The 21,606-nt window shown below is 41.8% G+C and overlaps 1 protein-coding gene across 8 annotated transcripts in view; it reads right to left on the minus strand.

Annotated features, from left to right (window-relative positions):
• Positions 1–21,606, minus strand: part of rap1gapb (RAP1 GTPase activating protein b) — a 196,806-nt gene that overhangs the window by 45,649 nt on the left and 129,551 nt on the right. For 7 of the 8 annotated variants that reach the window (XM_049570218.1, XM_049566392.1, XM_049565740.1 and 4 more), the window contains one exon: positions 10,845–10,938. Coding sequence is in view for 4 of the 8 variants with exons in the window: in XM_049566392.1 (XP_049422349.1) it covers positions 10,845–10,938 (94 nt within the window). In the remaining 4 variants the exon portion in view is untranslated. Of the gene's footprint in view, positions 1–383; positions 420–2,086; positions 2,463–10,844; positions 10,939–21,606 lie in introns of those variants that run through there. The other variant, XM_049567184.1, reaches the window with a different exon arrangement.

Here is a 21,606-nt window from a genome sequence, read left to right on the forward strand (position 1 = left end):
CACACGTCTGGTGACGCAGACAAAACTACACAGCTGTGAAGAGGAAACAAAAAGGCTCTGTTCAGCACATTCACAAGCATCAGGTTTCCAGAGGCAGCCTAGGGCTGTCACTGCTGCGAATACAAAAAAAAAAAAAAAAACCCAAAACATAAATGGCAAAGAGAGGGACACACAAAAGTGTTGCAGTAGCAGGGTTGTGATCTGGAGTACAAAAATAGCAGGAAAAGCAGAAAAACGTGAATCTCAGAATAGAAGTAAATGGAAGTTTTATGTCCAAAGCAAGTGAATTTCTGAGGATGCTCTCTGATTAAAGCTTGGGAGGAAAAATGGTCACGTTTAAGCAGCGAGTACGAAAGGCAGAACCTGGGGACCGCTTACAGTACCTGCATCCTCTCGATCATGGCAAACAGGTCCAAGGTCTGGGGAAGAGAGTTGACACAGATCCACAAAGCGACATGGGTTTATAAGTTGTCTGGATATGTTTCCCCTGCAGCCTTCACTTATCCTTCATCTCTGCTCACTGCTAAAGCTGGCTGTGCAGTCTCAAGACATGGGACCTCCTGCTGGAATCTCTGACACCCCCTAATTCCTCATCTCACTATAACGGCACTCCGTAACACATCCCCCACCCCACTTGACACCAATCTCACTGAGACGCCATTCAACTCCAGGAGAATTGTTCCTCCACGCTTCAAGACAAACACACTGTAAACAAGTAAGTCTACGGGGAAAATGAGCCTCAAAGCTCCATGGTGCCTCCCTCTGTTGCTACAGCCAACAGCTCATCTGACTGCACGCATGGCAAAATTAGCTGGAAGACACTCAGAGCTGGGCGTCTGAGGCACATTAATGTGTGAATGAGACACTTAACCTATCAGATAACAAGCAGATACAAAGTGTGCAAGGCAGGAAACAAAAATAATTGAGCATGGACGGTCTGACAACTGGGTTTCATGTCAGTGTGGTGTACTAACACCAGTGCTGCTCATTACACAAGGAGGCTTCAATCCAGCTTCTAAATTCATAATCACACCTGAACCATGCTCTACTGCAGAACATCATTTAGTTTTTTGTCCAATTAGCTGAGGTACTGCTCCAGGTTAAAGTACAAGGAAATGCCTGCAGGCATGCTTTCTCATCTGCAGAGGCCACGTTATGGATGTTAAGCAGCTCAAACCTGAGATGAAGAAGATCGTAGCAGCCCTGGCGGCAGTGCTTGTTGTGGGGTGAGCCCTCTGTTCACCATGTAACACAAGTGGACTGAAGTGCCAAGCTGATGTTTCCACATGACAGCTTAAATTTACTGAGGGGCGCTGCAGGACGTGCAAAACACACACACACACACACACACACACACACACACACACACACACACACACACACACAAAACCACGGGAAAGCATTCACGTGCATACACAGAAACATTTTTGCACGTGCTAAAAGATACTTAAACACACACCTACCGCCCGCTGTAAAAGCACACTTTCACAAACACACACACCCTGACCTCATAAAGCCAAAGGTGCAGCCTGTAGTCTATTGTTGCATGTGAAAATAAACAGTGCCATATGATATTCGGGGAGATACCGCTCTCCTGACTGCAAAACAAACATCAACAAACATTGTCTTATGCTGACCAGATTAGCAGTGAACCATACAGTAACCACATCAGTGCTGAATCTCTCCTGAGAAAGATGGGAGGCAATGCACTCCTGGATTGTGGGGGAGCCGTTTTAGTGCAGCAGAACATGAGCAATAGCTATGTAGATATGTGTCCTAATAAAAACAGCATCATTGCAGAGTTTGTGACTTCTATTTTGCGTGCTATCATCAGGTTAAAAAAGAAAAAAGTCTGTGCTGGAGGCAATTTCTCCCCTAACACAGATGATCTGTATGGGGCTAAAAACAGATCCCAGGGCAGTGGAGCATGTATCTATCTGTACAGTGTACAAAAATCCAATATCTATTGTCCTGCAGCACTGGACACATATTATAGCTCTGTCTCTAAGCCACCTTAAGAATTAAACAAGCAACAATAACTAGAGCGAGAAGAATCTCTCACTTCCAGCAAGTGAAAAATACTCACATCACTGAGGCATCGCCTCTTGGGAAAAGGCTTACTGGCGGGACTGTTGAACAGTCCATCCAATAAGGCATTCTTAGTTGTCCTGAGCTCAGTCATCATTCCCACAAGTACCGGCGCAGGCAAGCTGACAAGAGCGAGGGTGTTGATGTCACTGTCAGCCACGAGGAGAAAGGCGAGATTGACAATGACACCTCACACTCACTGTCGCTCAGGCAATACACCGGGAGAGAAAACTTGATAGCTGTCAATCAGAATCCATACAGCATTGTCTGAGGTAAAAGTCTGAAGCTGTAGTGTGAGAACATCATTTCCCTTCCTTCCCCTTTTTTATGGCCCCCCCTTTACTCCACCCTGCTGTAGACACACACAGCTGTTCTGAAGGAAGTAAGGAGGAAGGGAGGGACAATGTTTTTCCCCTCCCTGCGCACTGTGCACAACTATCTTCTCTTTTTAATGCAAACACATACACTTGCAAGTAGACGGTCGAAAAACGGCACAGTTCTCTTTTCTGTTGAAGCACAATATGAGACTATTCTCTTCCTCTTTTCTTTCATCTTGTGTTTTTTCCAAGCCTCCCTATGAGAAACACTTCTCGGCTCCACACAGAGAGCCAGACACAAGCATGAAAACAGGTCAGTGTTGGCATTTCTGTCCCTCAAAAGCAACTGAGGACAGAAGTTTCATCACACTTTACAGTTTATGTTACGATGTGTTTTACAGCACGTGTTGAGAAGTGGGTCAATTATACCTGCTGTGCTGATTGTGAGCTGTTTGTCATGTGCTACTTTTCCTGTACAAGCACTCAGACAGATTATCAACACTTGTCTTGCTGAGATTTTTTTTTTTGTTTACAATCAATACTTAATAAGATAAAGTTGACATTATGAATGAATGGCTCAAGGGTGCTTTTACACCTGCCCTGTTTGGTTCATTTCAATCAAACTCAAGTTCGTTTGCCCCCTAAGTGTGGTTCGTTTGGGCAGATGTGAACACAATAATCGCACTCTGCTGTGCACCAAACAACTGGACCAAGACCTTCTTGAAGAGGTGGTCTCGGTCCGGTTATTAACAAATTCTGGTGCAGTTTGTGGTGAGAACATGTTCCGACCTCGATCTGAACCAACTGCAGTCACATGACACATTGTTTGGGTTAAACATGAGCATGTTACAGTCCTGGAGGATTATTAATGTGCACCTCCTCCTGTACTCCTTCCTGGATTTTTCCCACATGGAAATCGTGACAAATCAACAGCAGCTTTCTCACACAAGGCATTTTATCTGGTCCGCTTGTAAATGCTGCCGTGAGAACACAAACCAACTCTAAGCAATTATGCAGCTTTGTAACAAAATTAGTCCCTGATTCAGACCAAAGCAAGACAACTCTAGGTCTGAAAGCACTGTAAGTGACTAATGGAAACAGTCTTTGAAATTGGTCCAGGACACCAACGCGGCCAAACAGGCTGCTAATATAACCACTCAGGGCATTTGAGCATAATCAATATATGTCCACTAAAGTGCTTGTTTTTGCAACTGACAGGCTCAGATTATCATTCTAAGCATCTGACAACATTATCGAAAGGATCCCTACAGAGATAGACCTTTTGTAAAGGGTATGATCCTTTTTGTTTCATGAGAAACAGCCCCAAAATTGCTTTTGGTTAAGAAAAAGTCGAGGTCTAACTCTGTAAGGATCCTTTCTATAATGTTGTCAGGCACTTAAAATAACAATGTGAGCCTGTCAGTGGCAAAAACAAGCACATTTAGTGGATGTACATTGCTGCAAATATGCCCTGCGTGGCTACATTACAGCTTATTTTGCCACTGCCAGCTGCAGCCCTCTCGCTCAATACTGGACGTATTAAGAAAATAGTAGTCCACATTGGTCATGCAGACACAAAAACATGGGAAAATAGTGTCCAGGCTAAAAAATACCAAACTTATCTGTAAATAAATGAGTGCTGCACTCCGGGGACTCAACATGGGATTGCATCAGGCACTTTTCACTGCATCACGTCCTTGCTGAGAAAACAACAATGTGAAAGCTCCACGTGTTATCACTTCCACCAGGGGAGATATGCGAAACAGACAGGCAAGCAGCCCAGCATCGCTGCATGTGTGGATGCCACAGCCTGATGGGGGACTTAGCCAACTTCAGCACCTCTGAAATCATCTGTGCATAGTTAAGCACTAGTATGACACGAGAGCTTGAGAGAAAAGGGAAGACAGGGAGGGAAAGAGAGATAAAAAAAAAAAGACGAGGGAAGCACTGAGCTGTCGTTCTGTGAAAGCAGAGTCTATCTGTGCAGCTTTCTCCATCAGGCCCAACATCAGATATCAACAAAACACTGACCTACTTAAAAAAAAAACACTGCTGAAAGCTTTCAAGAGGACAGATTCTCCCTATATATGTTAAGCGTTTTTCATTGCGCAATAGAAGATAAACACTGTCTGCTACCCGTCTGCATTGATTTCCCCTGAGGGAAGTAGATGGTAAGTACACACAGGGAGCAGAGGTTACATGGGCTGAATTAAAGTGCACAAAATACAGACTTTATATGGACAGAGGTAACTTTCAGTGGACTGATACTGCACTGGAGTGGGCCAGCCTTTTAAACACTGTCTCATCCTGCATTGCATTTCATTACTTGTGATCTGTTTACTCAGGTCTAGACAGGCTTTAGCTGAATGCCAAACTGGGATTTGAGAACATTTGCAGAGGAGAGCTGAATACTAATTACACACTTGCCTGATAATCATGTGTAATTGTTACATGATGGCAAAACGTGAGGGAGACATTAATTACTATTCAGATTCACACTATGAGCAATGACATTGTTTCAGTCATAAAGCATACTGATTGCAAAGCTGTGAGTGTGACATCTCAGCTCAAGCTGTCGGGAAAGTCAACCCGCTGTTGTACAGGCCTGTTTGGTCCTGGTGACTACAGTATGTGTGAGCCAACATGTAGAGTACAAGACCAAGATCAGCAGCAAGCAAGTGAAGGGAATCACAAGTTTGACTTGGAAGTGTCCCTGCTGGACTTTCAGACTTCAATCTTTTAAGCCGCTCACGTTTCGTCTCCTGCCCTCAGAGACAATATGGAGCCGCTGCAGTGAATACACCATCACTGTTTGAATGGCTGAAGGGCTGAGAGATACACATCTCTTTTTCTCTGAGTTGATTACCAGCAATTGCAGTGTGTGTGTGTGTGTGTGTGTGTGTGTGTGTGTGTGTGTGTGTTTGTCTAAGAAAGAGAGATAGTGGGAGTGCATGAGTGAGAGAGGAAGCCGACTGATTAACTGATTCATTGATCAAATGATGGACTTGGCTGAATGGCTAAGTGAGTCAAAATACAGTATGCGAGTGAATACATATGAGGGGTATTAAATCCATGGGCCATACAGTCTATTCCTTTCTACTCAGTTTGCAAGCTGAGGAGTGAAGCTCTGAGTCCAGTACTTCATTAACTCCTCACAGCCAGAGCCCCATTTGAATTTCCACAGACAAATTGTCAATGATTTGCATCCAAAGCAATATCCCCACGCCTACTCACTCCCCAGCCCTCCATTTACGCTCTTTTGGGTTAGCCACATCCTCAAAGGCAATACAGTAAAATGGAAAACTAAACTTCAAAGAGAGTCAATCAATGGGCACAGAAGCCTATCATTTCAGCCAGAGAAAATCCATCGGGGTCCATTCATCAGGTCCGGCTCCAGAGACTAGTCTGACCTTGCTTTGGCCACTGGGGCCTGGAGGGGGAAACAAAACGAGTTCACACAGATGCCCCCCCCCGGTCAACCCATCACTGCCTCAGACGAGCCGGTTGATTGCCACAGAGGCTAAGGTCTACAGAAGTGCTGCTGAGTTTTCTGTATTCTGGGGCAGATCTTCTTCTGTCTTCAGACTGGCAAAAGCAGTGTTACATCAGTCCAGACAAAGACACAAGTCTTCCTATAACATGGAGCAGCTCTTGCATTTTGATTAACATCTTCTGGGCATTTGTATGTGTAACGCATTATTATCACTAACTGTCTTATCAAGGACTGACGAAAGATTCTTGAACTCTCAGCATAAAGCTGCTGGATTCATTAGTGCTCATCTATTACTGCTAACTTGACAAGGTGAGCAGGTTAATGAAATCGGTAAGAGTGCTCCACTAATTTAGCATTGCACTCCTGTATCCTTGTTGGACTCGTGAAGGACAGGTTGAACCAAAAGATCCAGACATGGGAGAAGATTGCCTTCAGGGATTTCTGGCAGAAAACCCCTTTGGGTAGAAATCTGGTATTCATTTTAACCAAAACCATGATCCTTTTCGTAAACCTAACTAAGAAAGATGATTGATTGTCCCGTCTGGGTTGGGTGAGAGTTACTGCTCCAAGAGAAGGAGTCTAAATATCTCAGGGTCTTGTTCAAGAATGAGGGTAAATTGGAGCATGAGATGGACAGTTTGGTGCAGCATCAGCAATGCAGGTGTTGCACTGAACTGTCAGGGTAAAGACGGAGCTAGAGCGGAAGACACAGCTCTCGATTTACTAGTCATCTATGTTCCAAACCTCAGTTATGGTCATGAGCTTTGGGTAGTGACCAAAACAATGAGATGACAGATACAAATGGCTGATATGAGATTCCTCCGTAGGGTGGCTGGGCTCAGACTTAGAGACTGGATGAGGAGCTCAGACATTTGGAAGGAGCTCAGCATAGAGTTGCTGCTCCTTTGCATCAAAAAGGGCCAGTTATGGCAGTTCAAGCATCTAATCCAGATGCATACTGGGCACCTCCTGTAAGAGGTATTGCGGGCACGTCCATCTGGGTAGAGAGGACACAGGGTATGCCCAGAACATGCTGGGGGGATTATATTTCTTGTCTGGCCTGGGAACGCCTCAGAGATCTACCAGGAGGGGGAGAAGGACTTGTGGAGTACCTTGCTCAGCCCATGGATGGATGGATGGATGGATAGATGGATGAAGGGTCATGAAAAGACTGGCTGAAATCCCTGAAAGCAAACTTCTCCCAACAGCTCAAAACCTGATGCCTACATTATCCAGAATGCAACTTTACCTCCAACAGGTATTTTGGAGATTAAAGTGTGTTATGCTAGTAGAGGCTAATGTAGCCTTCAGCTGCTGGCCTCAAGTAGAGATGAGGAGCAAATTTTTTTAATTCAAATTTAAAATTTCCAACACTGTGATCATGCAGACAGGTATGAGCAATGCCATATGAGCACCACTCTCTTGTGCATGTCCATCCCAGGTATAGCACAGTGCAGAGCGGCATCGATTAGCAAGCCGATGGGGACATGAATAATAGTAGTTTGCTGCGAAATCAGTGTTCTGAGTTTCGTATATTGCACCTTCAACATTGCAGGATAGGGCATTAGGCCTTGGCGGAGGTCTGCACTCTGCGGGTGCCCCTCTAGTTCAATACTCCTCAAGACCTATAAAACAGAGTGACTGTAGGAATATCTCTGATATTCACTCATGAATCTTCATGAGCAGGACTAGATGAATCAGTGACTTTGTTGGTAAAGAAATTCCTGTATCTTAATCAAACTTCAAATCACAGCTCGAAAGCCTCCAGGCCATCAGCTCTGAACACATCATTATAACATGCTGAAGCGAGGTGTCTGACTTGCAGAAATAAACCTTTACAGATCCACACCAGAAAAGACACAGATAGCATCGCTGTAGCTTCGTCTTCATGCAAAGGTTTCACTGCAACTTACAGACCGACATTAGCGTCACACCAGTATGCACCTAATTAAAAACACCATGGCAGCACCTTTCAATATACAGAATTCAGTGTAACATTCTTCACTCTCTGCATTTCTCTGATCCAAGCTCTACTATGTGGATTTGTCTTTGGTTTTCACGTCAGCTCTGTTTTATGCAGACACTTGGCTGATTTACTTAAAGAGCTTTTAACTTCGACCACCGGCAGCAATAAAACTATAAAGAGTTACAGTCTTGTTTAAGCTCTTGGCTTTAACAACCCTATTGTGTGCAACCTACAATCTCATATACTGTATGTACAGTTGAAATTACACCTTCCTGTCACCGCACACACACAATGCACTTGGCACTTGCAACATAGAAAGTCTAATCAGTGCAGCTCCATATATAAATCCATATTATTTTTCCCTTATAAATTGAATTTCCACAGCATGTGTGACAAAAATAATACCAATGTGCTCCCTATGGTATGAATTAGAGAGGAACAACTGCTGCAGATCTATATTTGTCCCGGAAGCCTGTGACAGAGGGCACAGACTCCTCCGTCAGCTCCACAACAAGCTGCCAACAGCTACCAGGGGTGGGAGGCATTAGAGCCACCTTTCACCTGGTGTAACAGCTGAAGGATATGATGAGCGAAAAAGAGGGAGGAAACCTGGAGGGAATTAAAATGAACAGATGCACTGGAGGTAGGGCAGGCCTGGTAATGCTATTCTAGTGCCAATAATAACTCTGTGAACCAGACTCATTCTAAATAAAATACAAAACTGATCTGGCCTATTGCTTCACAAGGTTAGGCTGTATCTTTATATTTTTCTTACTGTCAACAAATCCCATGAAAAGACCAAAACATAATATATTTGTTTATCTCTCAGTTCTTTCCCAATTTTCTAGAGGTATTCAGGGTACAATGGAACATTAGAAAAGAATTGAAGAGACTCTTTCTGACATACTTACAATTTTTTAAAATGGGCCACAAATATTCAATTTTTTTTTTCAATATTTAATTTTTAATTGCAATCTAAGTTATTTTAATTTTTTTTTTTTAGCAAACATTACTCAAACAGGTGTAAATAAAGCATGTGTTGGGTATCACCTTCAGACACCAACTGACACATATTTAGTGTGCTATTGAATATTGACACCTAAGGACCTACAGTGTCACGTATGGCCACATGTTCCACAAACGCAACACCAATTGTGGTCAATGATACAGAGGAATTAACTGTTTTAGTTTTGTTAAGTTTAGCTTAGCTTAGCTTTATCTAGGATCCCCATTAGCTACACCATAGCTGCCGCTATTCTTCCTGGGCTCTGGCACATACTCAACATATACAGTGCATGACATATAACTGTACATAACACGCAAGAATAAAAAGAAAAAAAACAACAACCAAAAGATGAAAATTTAAACAATAAATATTAAAAAAAAAAAAAAAGTTCTAATAACGATTACAAAATAATAGTTATTATGTGTGGATAACTATCAGGCTTTAGCTTCACAGTCAATTCTTTACATGCACAATATAGTGTGATGTATATCCATTTTACGAAACACATCTGTTCACTTCCTGTCCCCTCTACGGTAACGTTACCTTCGCCAAAGTCCTTTTCTTCCTTAAGCTAGTTACATCTATGCCACCTGTCACAATTAACTTTGTGCAAATAGTATTTACCGCTTATTTTTTTATGTAATGTCATTGATCATTTCTGGTGTTTCTGATCACCTCAATGTCTTAGAATACCTTTAGCGACATTAGCTAGTCACTCAATAGAGCACTGATGGTAGACTGTTTTTCAGAACTAAGCTAATGTGAGGTCTCTGTGGCTCTTTGTTACACTCGGTGCTTGGGAGAGCTGGCAAAAATTAAAGTGGCTAAGATAGCTGACTGGCTAACCTCGCTTTTTAGAAACCCTGAAGGGATTATATACACACTATATACATAAAGGAATGGTTTACAGTGTTAACAATATATATACAGAGCTAACTGTGAAAAGTTAAGTAATTAAGTTAAGGATGAAAAAGCACTGTAACGTTATCAATTAGGTTGTGGGTGGAGATAACTTTACTGTGGAGTTAACAGGAAGTAAACAGACACAGACTGTCGTAAATTGGTTATAAATCACTCTGCATTCTGCAAGCAAAAAAAAATGTTGTAAGATAACTCTCATTATTGGTTTTGGCCTTTTCTCAGGATTTATTAATTACAAAAGTATAGAAAATAGCCAGACTTATCCTTTAAATACAACAGTCAGTACATGGATTACTTGAAACAACTGATATCCATTTTTGAGTACTCATCATCCTTCACTGGGTAAATTTAATATCCTTAACAGATCTTTTTATCGGCGGACATTCTGAGATGTCAACAGGAAATGTACATGTGTAATTAACAACATTAAAAATGGCTCTATTTCATTCAAGTGTACCCGTAAATAAGCCAAGTTTGTGATTTCTCTTGCTGCAATCATTCCTACACCCACTTGATTTGTCTAAATTAAACTGGGGCAGCTGTGGCCCAGGAGGAAGACCAGGTCATCCACTAATTGAAAGATCTATGGTTCGATCCCCAGCTCCTCTAGCCCACATGTCGAGGCACGCTTGGGCAAGATGCTGAAAATTGTGTGTGAGTGTGTGTGAACGCCTAAACTGACAAGTAGGTGGCACCTTGCACGGTAGCCTCGGCCAACAGCGTGTGAATGTGACTCTGTAGTGTAAATGCACTGTGAGTGGTCAGAGGACTAGAAAGATGCAGTCCCTTTACTGGTGAAGCTTCAGATCAACTGTATTTTTGCACAAAAGGACAGTGAATTTTGTCCCTGATCACTTACACTGATTGTATTAGAGAGTGTGTGAAAAATCATGATGATCGCTTTTGATTTTAGGCATGGTAAAATTCTTGGTTTCACATTTCTCAGATCAGATTCTTGGCACTGTCTCAGTATCTGATTCCAGCAGGTGTACCAACTGCAGACCTGAATAGAGAAGAGAAGAGAAGAGCAGCAGGCCCAAAGTCTTGTGTTACCTTTGAAAGTGGGGGAGGAGGAAATGGAGGGTGGGCGTGTGCTAGTGAGGGCTCTACTTCATCAGAGATATGAGGAATCCTTCCATCTTGTTTCCTGTGAGTCAGAGAGGATGGAGGGGTTGGGAGGGAGAAAGAGAGGAAGGGAGAGAGACGGTTAGGACAACCTTGAGTTCAGTTTCTCATTTATGCAATAAGAGCAAAGGAAAATGTCTGTAACACAACTGAGTCATCCCATCAAAGAGGATCATTCAACTCCTACTACAATGAGGCGGGTGCTATTATTACGCCACTGAGACTATTTTTTTACTCTGGAGTAACTTCCTGTGCTTTATAAGCTTGCCTGCAACGTCTGCCCTCACACCAGCTACGTTGAAGGCGATGAGGTGATTAGAGGCGAGACTGTGAAATGGCAGAGATGAGGAGAACTGCACAGAGGAAGAGGAGACGTGTAGAGACGACTGAGAACAAAGCGAAAAATTGATACAAAGCAGAAGAAGAAAGGAGCCTCAGCTTTCATCTCTTAACCTGCTGCCCTCGCCTCTGCTTCTCTGTTCCCTCTCAGCCCTTTCTCTTCTCTGTGTGTTTCGAGTGAATTACCAGTTTGACCAGGATTTTGGTCACAACATATCACTTCACACTTTGTCTCACACAACAAGTCAGTTGCTGGAACTGGCAGCCCGTCTGTGCATGCAACCCGCTTCTGAACCCGAATCAAGGGCATTTCTAAACATTGCTTAGGAGCATAAGACTCACAGAACAATAGCACAACCTGATTTCTTGGTGAGAATGGAGTGAGAATTAGCGGAGAATTGCACACTCACATATTTCCTCCACTCTGCCATTTGGCACACACCACAGTGGTTTGTGGTGTGTTGAAATAAGATCATTTACAGAGCGGTCTTTCTTCTGCAGACAGCCCATTATTAGACACTGCCGCTCTCCCTATCTGAAAACGCTGCGTCTGGTACAACTGGAGAGAATATATATATACGTCTGAGTAAACAGAGCTGCACTTTTATGACAACAGACTGCTGACCTGGAGTTGAGGTTAAGAAATCTATTTGTAACATAGCAGAAACACTGTTCTTTGTTGCCTCTGATCTCTGCTGAATCCTAGGAAATGACTGAAAGAGGCTGTCAGATCTTTCCTGCAGCATCCTGAGCTTCTCAGAACCGACATCCCTCCAGAGAGTGAACTTTGTTACGTCTTTCATAAAAATGCAGCCGGAACACAATAAAAAGATGATGTCAAATGCAGCTCAGAGCCAAGAATGATGCATTAAAATCTGGCTACAAAGAACAGCCTTACTGGGGCTCGTTCAGCCGCACGTCTGTTTCACTGTCCCATGGGAACAGTAAGGTAGCGAGGTCAAACACCAAAGGTGAAATACATAATTCTGAAACACACAGTTATTATTACACATTATTGCAAGGTGTTATTGTCAGCCATATAGGTTGACTATGCAAGCAGTGACCAAGTCTTACATTAATTGTAAGGCAGCAAGAGTGAAGTGACAAAGCATAAGAAGTCTGTGCAATGTTGTAAAGAAGATGCAGGAAGTCACTTTAAGGTGGATGGGTCAAACAAGCACAGGACCTTCACACAGGAGACAGGTGTTATGTTTTTATGACAACGTAGCGTAGCAGGATAGTATGTGTAGCATGTGACGTGTGCAATGTGGCATTACATTAGTGACAAAAATACTTATTTAGAGTCAAACTGTGATGTTTTTTCTTAACCTATTACAATGTTATGAACGTGTTAATAGCATCCAGTAAAATTCATCTAATTCACCTAAAACGTTTAAGCCATACCCGAAGTGAACTGAAAGCTGTTCTTGTCCCATTTATACTCATACGAAAGGTTACATTCTCACATTTTTCCCCCAACAGTCAAAATGTTCTGTGTTTCTGTCAAAGATATACCCTGATATTACTGATGCCTGTGAAAGATGCTCATTATCACCCTGTAATCTCACACACATGTTCTGGTCATGCCCCAAACTGTCTGGCTATAGAGTGTGCCAGTAAACTCGGAAATCCGCTAGCGCTTTTAGCACTTCCGGTTCTCTCATTTAAAAGTCAATACGTTTTTTGAAAGGGATTTTGGTAAAATGCCTCAAATAAGGTCTGCGTTTAGCAAAAGCTTAAGCGAGTTTCAGGTTTTGTTCTACGTTCAATACGACTACAAACCCTGTCGGGGACATTAAACGTCATCACTCCTGAACAGGCGAGAATGCTGGCAGTCCGTCATGACAGCTTCTTATTTAGCTTAAACAGTCCGATTTCCCCATTATACAATGTTTTTAAAATAAAGCGGCCAAAATTAGTTGAAAGCTTAGTGGCGGTGACGTCAAGAGTCACGTATGTGTTCATATGTGAAGATTATCTCGCTGAACAAAACCTGTAAGTATCATAAACCTGTGTTAGCCACAGAGCTTATTTTCTGACATAATCCAAAACGCAATGCAAAAATCACATTCACTTTCTCTTCCGGGAACCAGCGCGATGCTAAACTTCCGGGTTTTGACGTCAGCCCTGGCACACTCTATTGGAACCACCTCTTTAAGGTTAGATCAGAGATATAGAGTTAACAACTGAGCCATCCCCAATGATCGCCATTTGACATTCGCCAGTCATGTCTCTGTGAAACAAGCAGATGTGATTTCATGCACTGCCTCTTAGCTTGCAGGAGACACGCAAACTTCACCATCTCGTGCCTCTTGGTTGAGTGATGCAATGTTTTTCCTAGTTCTGGAGAAGATTAAGTTCTCTCTGCAAGGATCAATTGCAAAGTTCTTCAGTCACTGGCAACCCCTTATTTCCTACTTTAAGAAACTTTTCTGTCTTTCCCCTGACTAGCTATTAATAACAATAAGTACTTAAAGGGTAAATAGCACTTAATATAAATTAATATTTATTTTCAATGTACTTTTATATGTGTATGTGACTATACATCTGAATAATGGGGTATACGAATGCATGTATAGGCTCAGTATCTAAGAAGGCAAGCCATATGCTGTTGCGCTGTGGACTGGTGAGGGGGCTCATAGGGGGATGGGATGGAGTGGGATTTGGTGAGCGATGTTTGGGTTAATGAGCTCAGTATGTCAACAAACATTCTTGCTGGTATTTCTGTTACTGTGATGCTACCTCTATGTTACTGCAACAAAATGTGTTTACAAAGAAAGTGTTTCTGTCACTGAGTTATGTAAGTCTCAACACACTGAAACAAAAGGTTTTCTTTTATCTTTGTCTGAATATTTTCTTGAAAAAAGATGCTGCAGATGAATAGAACAGGGAGGTATTAACTGGAAAACACAATGGGACCATATTATGGAACATCTCCTAGTCAAAATTCAAAGTACATAACAATAGCAGAGAAAATAAACATGTTTTTCGAAGGTTTTATCCACATGCTTTTTAATAAAAAAGCAGTGTACTGAAATGTGTGATTATGTGTGAGTGAAAAACTAATCAACACAGACAGAACTGTCTATTTAGGAGCTTATTATGTACAAACACACTTCTAGAAAACCTAAATTGATACGAAAGATAGTTTTTTCCCCTTTGTTTATAATTTATGTCCATGTCTATGATGACAGTAAGGGGTTAAAAACTCCTGTGGAAGAGTGTCATTGACGACACTGGATTGCTGGGTATTGAAACCTAGACTATCAGTACGGAAGCTCCTATTGGCTAAAGTGAGGTGTCAGTCAAAAGGTCAGAGTTCAGCCACCCTTTGGCAGTGAGAATCATATTTACATGCAAACTGAAGAAATTATGGATAGTATGTGGAGAAATATGAACGTCTTAAACAATACTATGGAATTTGTGTACATCTATGGATGTAATACTGTGTTTAGATTAAATATTTTGCAGGATTTCAATCATCAGTGAGGAGCGGCTATTTTTTTAAAAAGGTGGAGCAGAACCTTATCTCTCGCTCCAATTTCGCTCCGGTCGCTCATGCCCCACCCATAATGCATCTTTGCACCTGCGCACACCCACACTATTTTCTTTCAAAACTATGGAGTTTACTGTGTACTTCAGAAAAGAAACTGAGAAGAGAAGCAGTGGTACCTTGGAGAACGGTCCCTAACTGCGGGGAGAGGCGAGAGGGCTTCCCCGGAGGTCGGCCGCTTAACCAGGTCTGTCTCCTCTACACTTTGACTTATTTACTCCCTGCCGACAGCAGTACCGTGTAGAACGGTCCCTAACTGCGAGGAGAGGGCTTCCCCGGAGAATCTACCAAGCTCATGTATTATTTGTTAATAGAAGATTACAGGTTAGGGTACTATCACGCAGTATTTTTGAGTGGAGTGGTGAGCGAGTGAGTGGTGTGCAGAACCAAGCAGAGTGGACGAGCAGCGCAAAGTGACAGGTCTGCAAGTGAGGAGCGGAAATTTTCACCCACTCCGCTCCGCTTACATGCTCTGGTTATAACTTAATTTGTTTGCTTTTTGTCCGACAGAAGCGTTAATTGAACCTGCTGTGGTACTGGTATCTTGAAATGGTTGGAACCATTTGAACCACAAGCAGAGATGTACTGATACCACTTTTTCCTCCGCGATACCGATTCCAATCCCTGAACCTTAGGTATCTGCCGATACCAAGTAGCGATCCGATACCAGCGTGTAAAAAAAAATGGATGGGATATGAATTCTTATATGTCTCACCTCCTAAAACGACATGTAAAATATTAAGAAATGAATACATAATAGTAGAATGAATGCCATAAAACTTTTTTTTAATCATCACTATCCAGTGTTGACACAGATCAAGACACAGGTTAAAGTGCAGCCACACAATTTGGTAAAAAAGACATTTTAGAGGCTACAGTAGAATGCTTTTTAAACTTCGCTCCATTTCCGTTTTGTTTGCCTGTAGCGTGCATATGCATAATGACGTGAGGCATTACATATCGGATTGGTCATAGGCTGTACTTGCTGATACCCAATACTGCATTTTAGGCAGTATCAGAGGCATTTCTGATACTGGTATCGGTATCGGTACAACTCTAACCACAAGGGGCATAGCTTTCAAAAATAGGTTGTATGAGTAAACCATTTAAACATAGAAAAATACAGCAGGGGTTTACATGTCATAATCATCAAATCAGATTCCTTTAAAGTGCAGCCATTAGAATGGTAATATATGTTGTTTTGGTAGTCAGTGGAAATCGACCCATTCTGTTGTTAAAGTATGAGAGAGAGTTGTTTAACCTCTGTACATATAAAAGACTGTTCCTTTAAATTCATTGCTTTCTTTCATCACATTTACCCTTCGTACAGTACCTGCCCGCTGCTTCAGCACACAGACAGCTAACCCAAACCTCCCACGTGGGACGGCCACATATCCATAATGAAAGTCAAAGCACAAAGGTGCAAATCAATCTTGATTTAGGAAAACTCCATAGACAGGAAGATGAAGGCTGCCTGACAGCCTGCCACTTTCACTACCGATGGCATGCTTGGTGGCTCTCATCACGGAAGATGAATAATTTTTCCGTGGTGTGTGTGTGTGTGTGTGTATGTGTGTGTGCGTTTATACCATCGCTGCATCAATATACAAGCCAGATAACAGAAATATATCTGGTGAAAGGGTAAATGCTAAGTCTGACTCAGGGAGATATTTCAAGCTGGCATATTCTGATGATCACAGCGAGCATGTTATCAAATACCACCATCCTGACATATGACACAATAATACAGTATGATATCGATTTATTACATCAGAATATTTAGTGATTCATCATCTGCTGTGAAGGCACTGAGGCGCGCTGGTGCAGTAGATGAATTAGTAGCATGCAAAGAATGTAAAGAAAATATGAGCTGTACTGTACAGTCTGGACTCAAGGTTTGTACTGAGGCTTATCTCTCATTTCACTCAAAGGACATCTGTCATTCTTTAAAGGGTAAATACACCCATTTTCAAAATATATGTACACATTATTCCCATGGTCTGAAACACATCAAAAATATTAGGAAACATGAAGAACTCTCTTCTAAATCTGGAGTCGTTCCGTAGACAATGAATTGGGAAAGATGTTCATCACAAGATGACACTGAAAGCACTTGGGGGAATGTTCTGAGTATATGGGTACATTTTCTGTTTCAGAACTCAAAACTCTACAATCGAATAAGGGGCCGTATCGACCAAAGTATTTTTTTCTCCCAGTTAAAAACTCCAGGTGCTTCCCAGGAAATGCTCAGCTGGGAGTGCTTGAGAGGGCTTTCGAGGCACCGCGTTTTTTCAGCTGAGATGCTTTGGTTGCTATGATAGAGAATATCTGCTGAAGTAAAAATATGGGCACAAGGTAGAGTATTTGCTCTGGATGAGGGCAAGGTTGAAGAACATAGGGAGAGAGGATAGGGTTGCTGGTCTGTGTGGGTTCATGAGAGGAAACATATATTAATATATACGAGCCCATAACCATTGGTAGCTTTGTCATCTTCTGCCTATGCCAATCCTCAATGCCTATATGCAGTTTCACATAGATTGACCACATCAGTGAGTAGAAAAACGTGGGACAGACAGAATGACTGACTGACAGAATGACACACTGACAGTTTCTGTGATTATGTACAGCATACCATACCATGACTCAGTCATACCAAAAATTTGAAAAAAACAACAACAACAACATCAATTAGTCGCATTTTAGCCATTTTGAAGCATTTTTCTGTTGTTATAGCGCCACCCAGTTGCCAATTAGAGTTAAATTTCTCCAGTCACCTTGAGGCGTCCTGTTCTACATATCTACCAAGTTTTGTAAAAATCGATATGGCAGTTAGGCCTAGATAAGAAATTAGCTCTCTAGCGCCCCCATTTTGTTTGATCGGTTCAATAATGGAGGGGTCCCCTCACATATGGTCATATGCCTACAATGTTGCGTGGTGATGGGTGAAACCCTTGAGATGTTATACACCTTTATGTGATGAGCCACGCCCTCCGCAATATTCATTGCCTTATAGAAGCTCAGTTTTAGTAAGTTTTCCAACTTTTGCCAAGAGGGAACTTTAGATATTGGTCCCTAGATTATGTTCACCGAGTTTCATGCAGATCGGTCAAACTTCCTAGGAAGAGATTGATTTTAAGTGTTTTTCAAAAAATTCAAAATGGCGGAAAATCTATATAACCTGACGTTATGGGTTCTTGAGGCAAATGTGTTCCTCATGAGGAGAGGCATCTCTGTGCAAAGTTTCATGTCTCTACGACATACGGGGCATGAGATATGCCCATTCAAAGTTTGCAATTTCAATTGGTTGCTATAGCGCCCCCCGTTGGCCAATTGATGTAATATTGCTTCATTCGCATCCTCCCATGACCCTCTACCACTGTACCAAATTTCACATGGACTGACCGAGTCAGTGAGGAGAAAAACGTGACACACACAGAGACACACACAGACAGAGTTTTCGTCATTATTTACAGTAGTAAGATAAGCTACAGTATGTTAACGTATTTCTCGTCCATGATTGTTGTTGTTCAGTGCTTGTACATGTAAGAGGTGATGGTTAGTCTTTGTGTATTTGTCCCGCCCTTCCTCCACTGCTATAGGACGGCTGGGTAAAAGTGACAGGGATGAGTGCAGCATTGTACCCAGAGTTGAACATTTTTAAACTCATGGTGCTCAGAAAAAATGCCAGACATGCAGCATTCAGCGCAGTATAGACACTTACCACCTTGTCACACTGGTATTTGTAATGTAGTGTAACTCTGCAGTGCTCCCATTGCAAAGAATTCGAAAAATACAATGGCTGAAGGGACAGAACGCTTCAGTGAACATGACCCCTATAACTAATTTGGGTGTAAATAAGAAAACAAACTCACTGTGGGTCCACAAATTCAGTCTCCTGTTCATTGTGGATAGAGCAGCTCCAGACTTTATGCTTGATGACATAACAAGTTTGAGACTTACTTCTCTGGTTTCTGGCTTTGAGAGGGTGTAGCTCATGTTCACAAATATAGACTGAAACTTTAGGCCATGGAAATAACGTTTTGGAAATATTCATTTAGGTGGCATTCGTCTGTAAAAATTAAAAAAGGTAAAATTACATATGCATAAAGCTTTTGTTTTTCTGTCGTTTTGGAATCGTGATTGTGAGTTTTGATTGGGAGTCAGCCATTAACAATTTTAATGTTGTTGCTTACATTAAAAATGCAACTAATACGCAATGGACAAGTCAAAATGTCTGCAATTAGAAAGCCCTCTGTGTTAATAAGCAAAAGCACTTTTCTGTCATTCCCTTCTGAGCTGTGAACTAGAGTTACATAAATAACCTACTTTTCTTCCTATTACGATGACTTAAACACTCTGGTGTGTCCTAATGAGCCTTGGACTCGGTGACTGGCACAGGTCGAGTCCCGTGCACGGCAGCAGCCAGGTGGCAGGGTCACTGTGTCACGTCAGCGGGATGATTGGCACGCTGGAGGCACATCCCAACCAATTATTTATCCAACCAGCTTAAGCAATGAGATGGGCTGCCTTTTGCCAAGCTGCACACACATGAACCCAGGTGAAAGGTTCATTCTGCAGTCACATCTGATTAACCGTTTGTGACCGTGCGGCTGCAGAGAGCCAAGAAAAGAAAAGAGGTGTATCACAGTGTGTCACTTTTTGTCTCCTCTGCAGAACAAAACACATTGCTTGTGCCAACGATGATAAAAGTTCCTCGATGATCTGCTTGTATGGGCTGAGTGTGCGGTCACAACCACAAAAATGTGGTTATTTATTCTCGTTATACATTCGTCTTGCAGCACCTCCTGCTCTGTGGTATAGACACACAGCGCACACAGCTCCTTCTGCTTTTTCCCCTCTCCATATTGAGCTTGATTTCTTTTTACAGCTGCGGTTTTATAAATGTGTGTGTCACCTAGCAACATTACCTATCTCCTGAACTACTGAAAGATGTTTCCTTTGAAAAACAAACTAAATATACCTATAATATAGAGGGAATGGTGAAATAAAACTCAAGAAAATTATAGATATTGTTACTAAAATCACATCATTTTAAAAAAATTGCAGTTTGTAAGGAGACTGACCAGTTTACTTTAAATTGATAAGGTCTCCAGGTATATCATTTGATCCTTAGATTAGATTACCACACGTTACACAGATGAAAGATATAAGCCGACTGTAAGTTTGTTTTATTGTTTTTTATTGGTATGACTTGCTACAATACAGAGAGAAGTGTTTCAGTGTAATGTTGAAGAGGTTGATGAATATGTGAGGTTGCTTTGTTGCTGTATATTTTGACCTCTGCCAATCTTTATATTGGTCCTGTGTGGCCACCGTACATTTGACAAATGAACAGAAAGTGAAGCCTTTATTGTGAAATGTTCAGTTTGAGAACATAAACAAGCCGACTCAACGCATAAAGCAGCCTCCTGTCGTCATTAAGATGTGGTTATTTATAGAAGTGAATTAAGGCAAAGACGAAAACAATGGCGACTGAAAATAGCCACTACATCAACAATTAAAGAAAAAGAAAAATCTTCTCCTTCATTTCATACAATGCTTTCTACAGTGATGAATTGTTAAAACAGTGCGATATTTTCAAGCAAAATAACCTCAGTTAAATACATCATTTTTCACATTACAGGTCCTCAGTTATCAGCACCTTGCTAATCACCAATAGAGACTCAAGATAGCATATTCTAAAGTCTTAGCGATTGTATTGTATGTCTTTATGTTAATTTCAGGCAGAGGAAAGTTTCTAAAATAGACACAGAGCATCATGAAACTAAATCCAACTATTAATCCTATGTGTTGCCAGCAGCTGCCTCCACAGACTGCTGGGTCATGAGCTCTGGTAAGACTTCCAGCTCTCTGCAGTCCAATCATGGCTCAGCCTTGAGGAGCACCTGCAAATACAAATGAGCTGGACAACACCGAATGCTCCGCAAACTGAATTTAAAACATATGTGTGAGTAGGAGACCTCTGTATTGTGTTGCTGTAGTCACAGAGAGCAGCGGGTCAAGGTCAGTCAGATTCAGCAAAACAGCTGAACAATTATTTTGCACGTTAGGGGTCAATGTATCAACTACACAAAGTATGCGTTTCCTCTGGAGGCAGGTGTTGCAACCTTTGACTGAAGACTACAACTTCCATGTCCTAGTTTGCTGACAAGGCTAAAGATGCTAGTAAAAAAATATTTTGCTTATCATACAGGGAGAAAGGCAGCAACTGATGTGTTCTACCATCAGTGGCCCTGGGGACTGAATGGAAGGGGGCCTCAAAAAGCCTGGAATGAAATGTTTGGTGTTGTTTGCAAATTTGTATTAAAAAATTGGCTGAATAAATTTAATAATTCAAACCTTTATTTAAGACTCGAGAAATCAATTGAGAGGAACGCTTATTTTCAATGATGCCGAGCATGAACAAAGACATTAAAAACACTCCCTAAGCAGACAAAAAAACCATCATGCATTCCTAAAACAGAAATGAAATCATACAAAACAACTAACAACAATAGCGATATAGGATCGCTAAAGGTAGAAAACTGACCTAGGGCTAAGTCCCGCCTTCAAACGCGATGAGCCAATCACAGTGCATATAGCCATTCCAATACACTCGGACATTCTCTGCCTGGACGTCCATTGAAATGCATTACAGAAAGTCAGTTTTGTTCAGTTTTATGAGCTTTTTAGGAGATTTGAAGTTTAAAAATAGTCAAACGGTGTGCATGGGGTACATGCAACTCCGACACAAGGTATCCTGAGAGGCTGGGCGGCGAGGTGTATTTTTTACACTTT

This window comes from Epinephelus fuscoguttatus, linkage group LG1, assembly GCF_011397635.1.
Source record: "Epinephelus fuscoguttatus linkage group LG1, E.fuscoguttatus.final_Chr_v1".
Lineage (NCBI taxonomy): Eukaryota > Metazoa > Chordata > Actinopteri > Perciformes > Serranidae > Epinephelus > Epinephelus fuscoguttatus.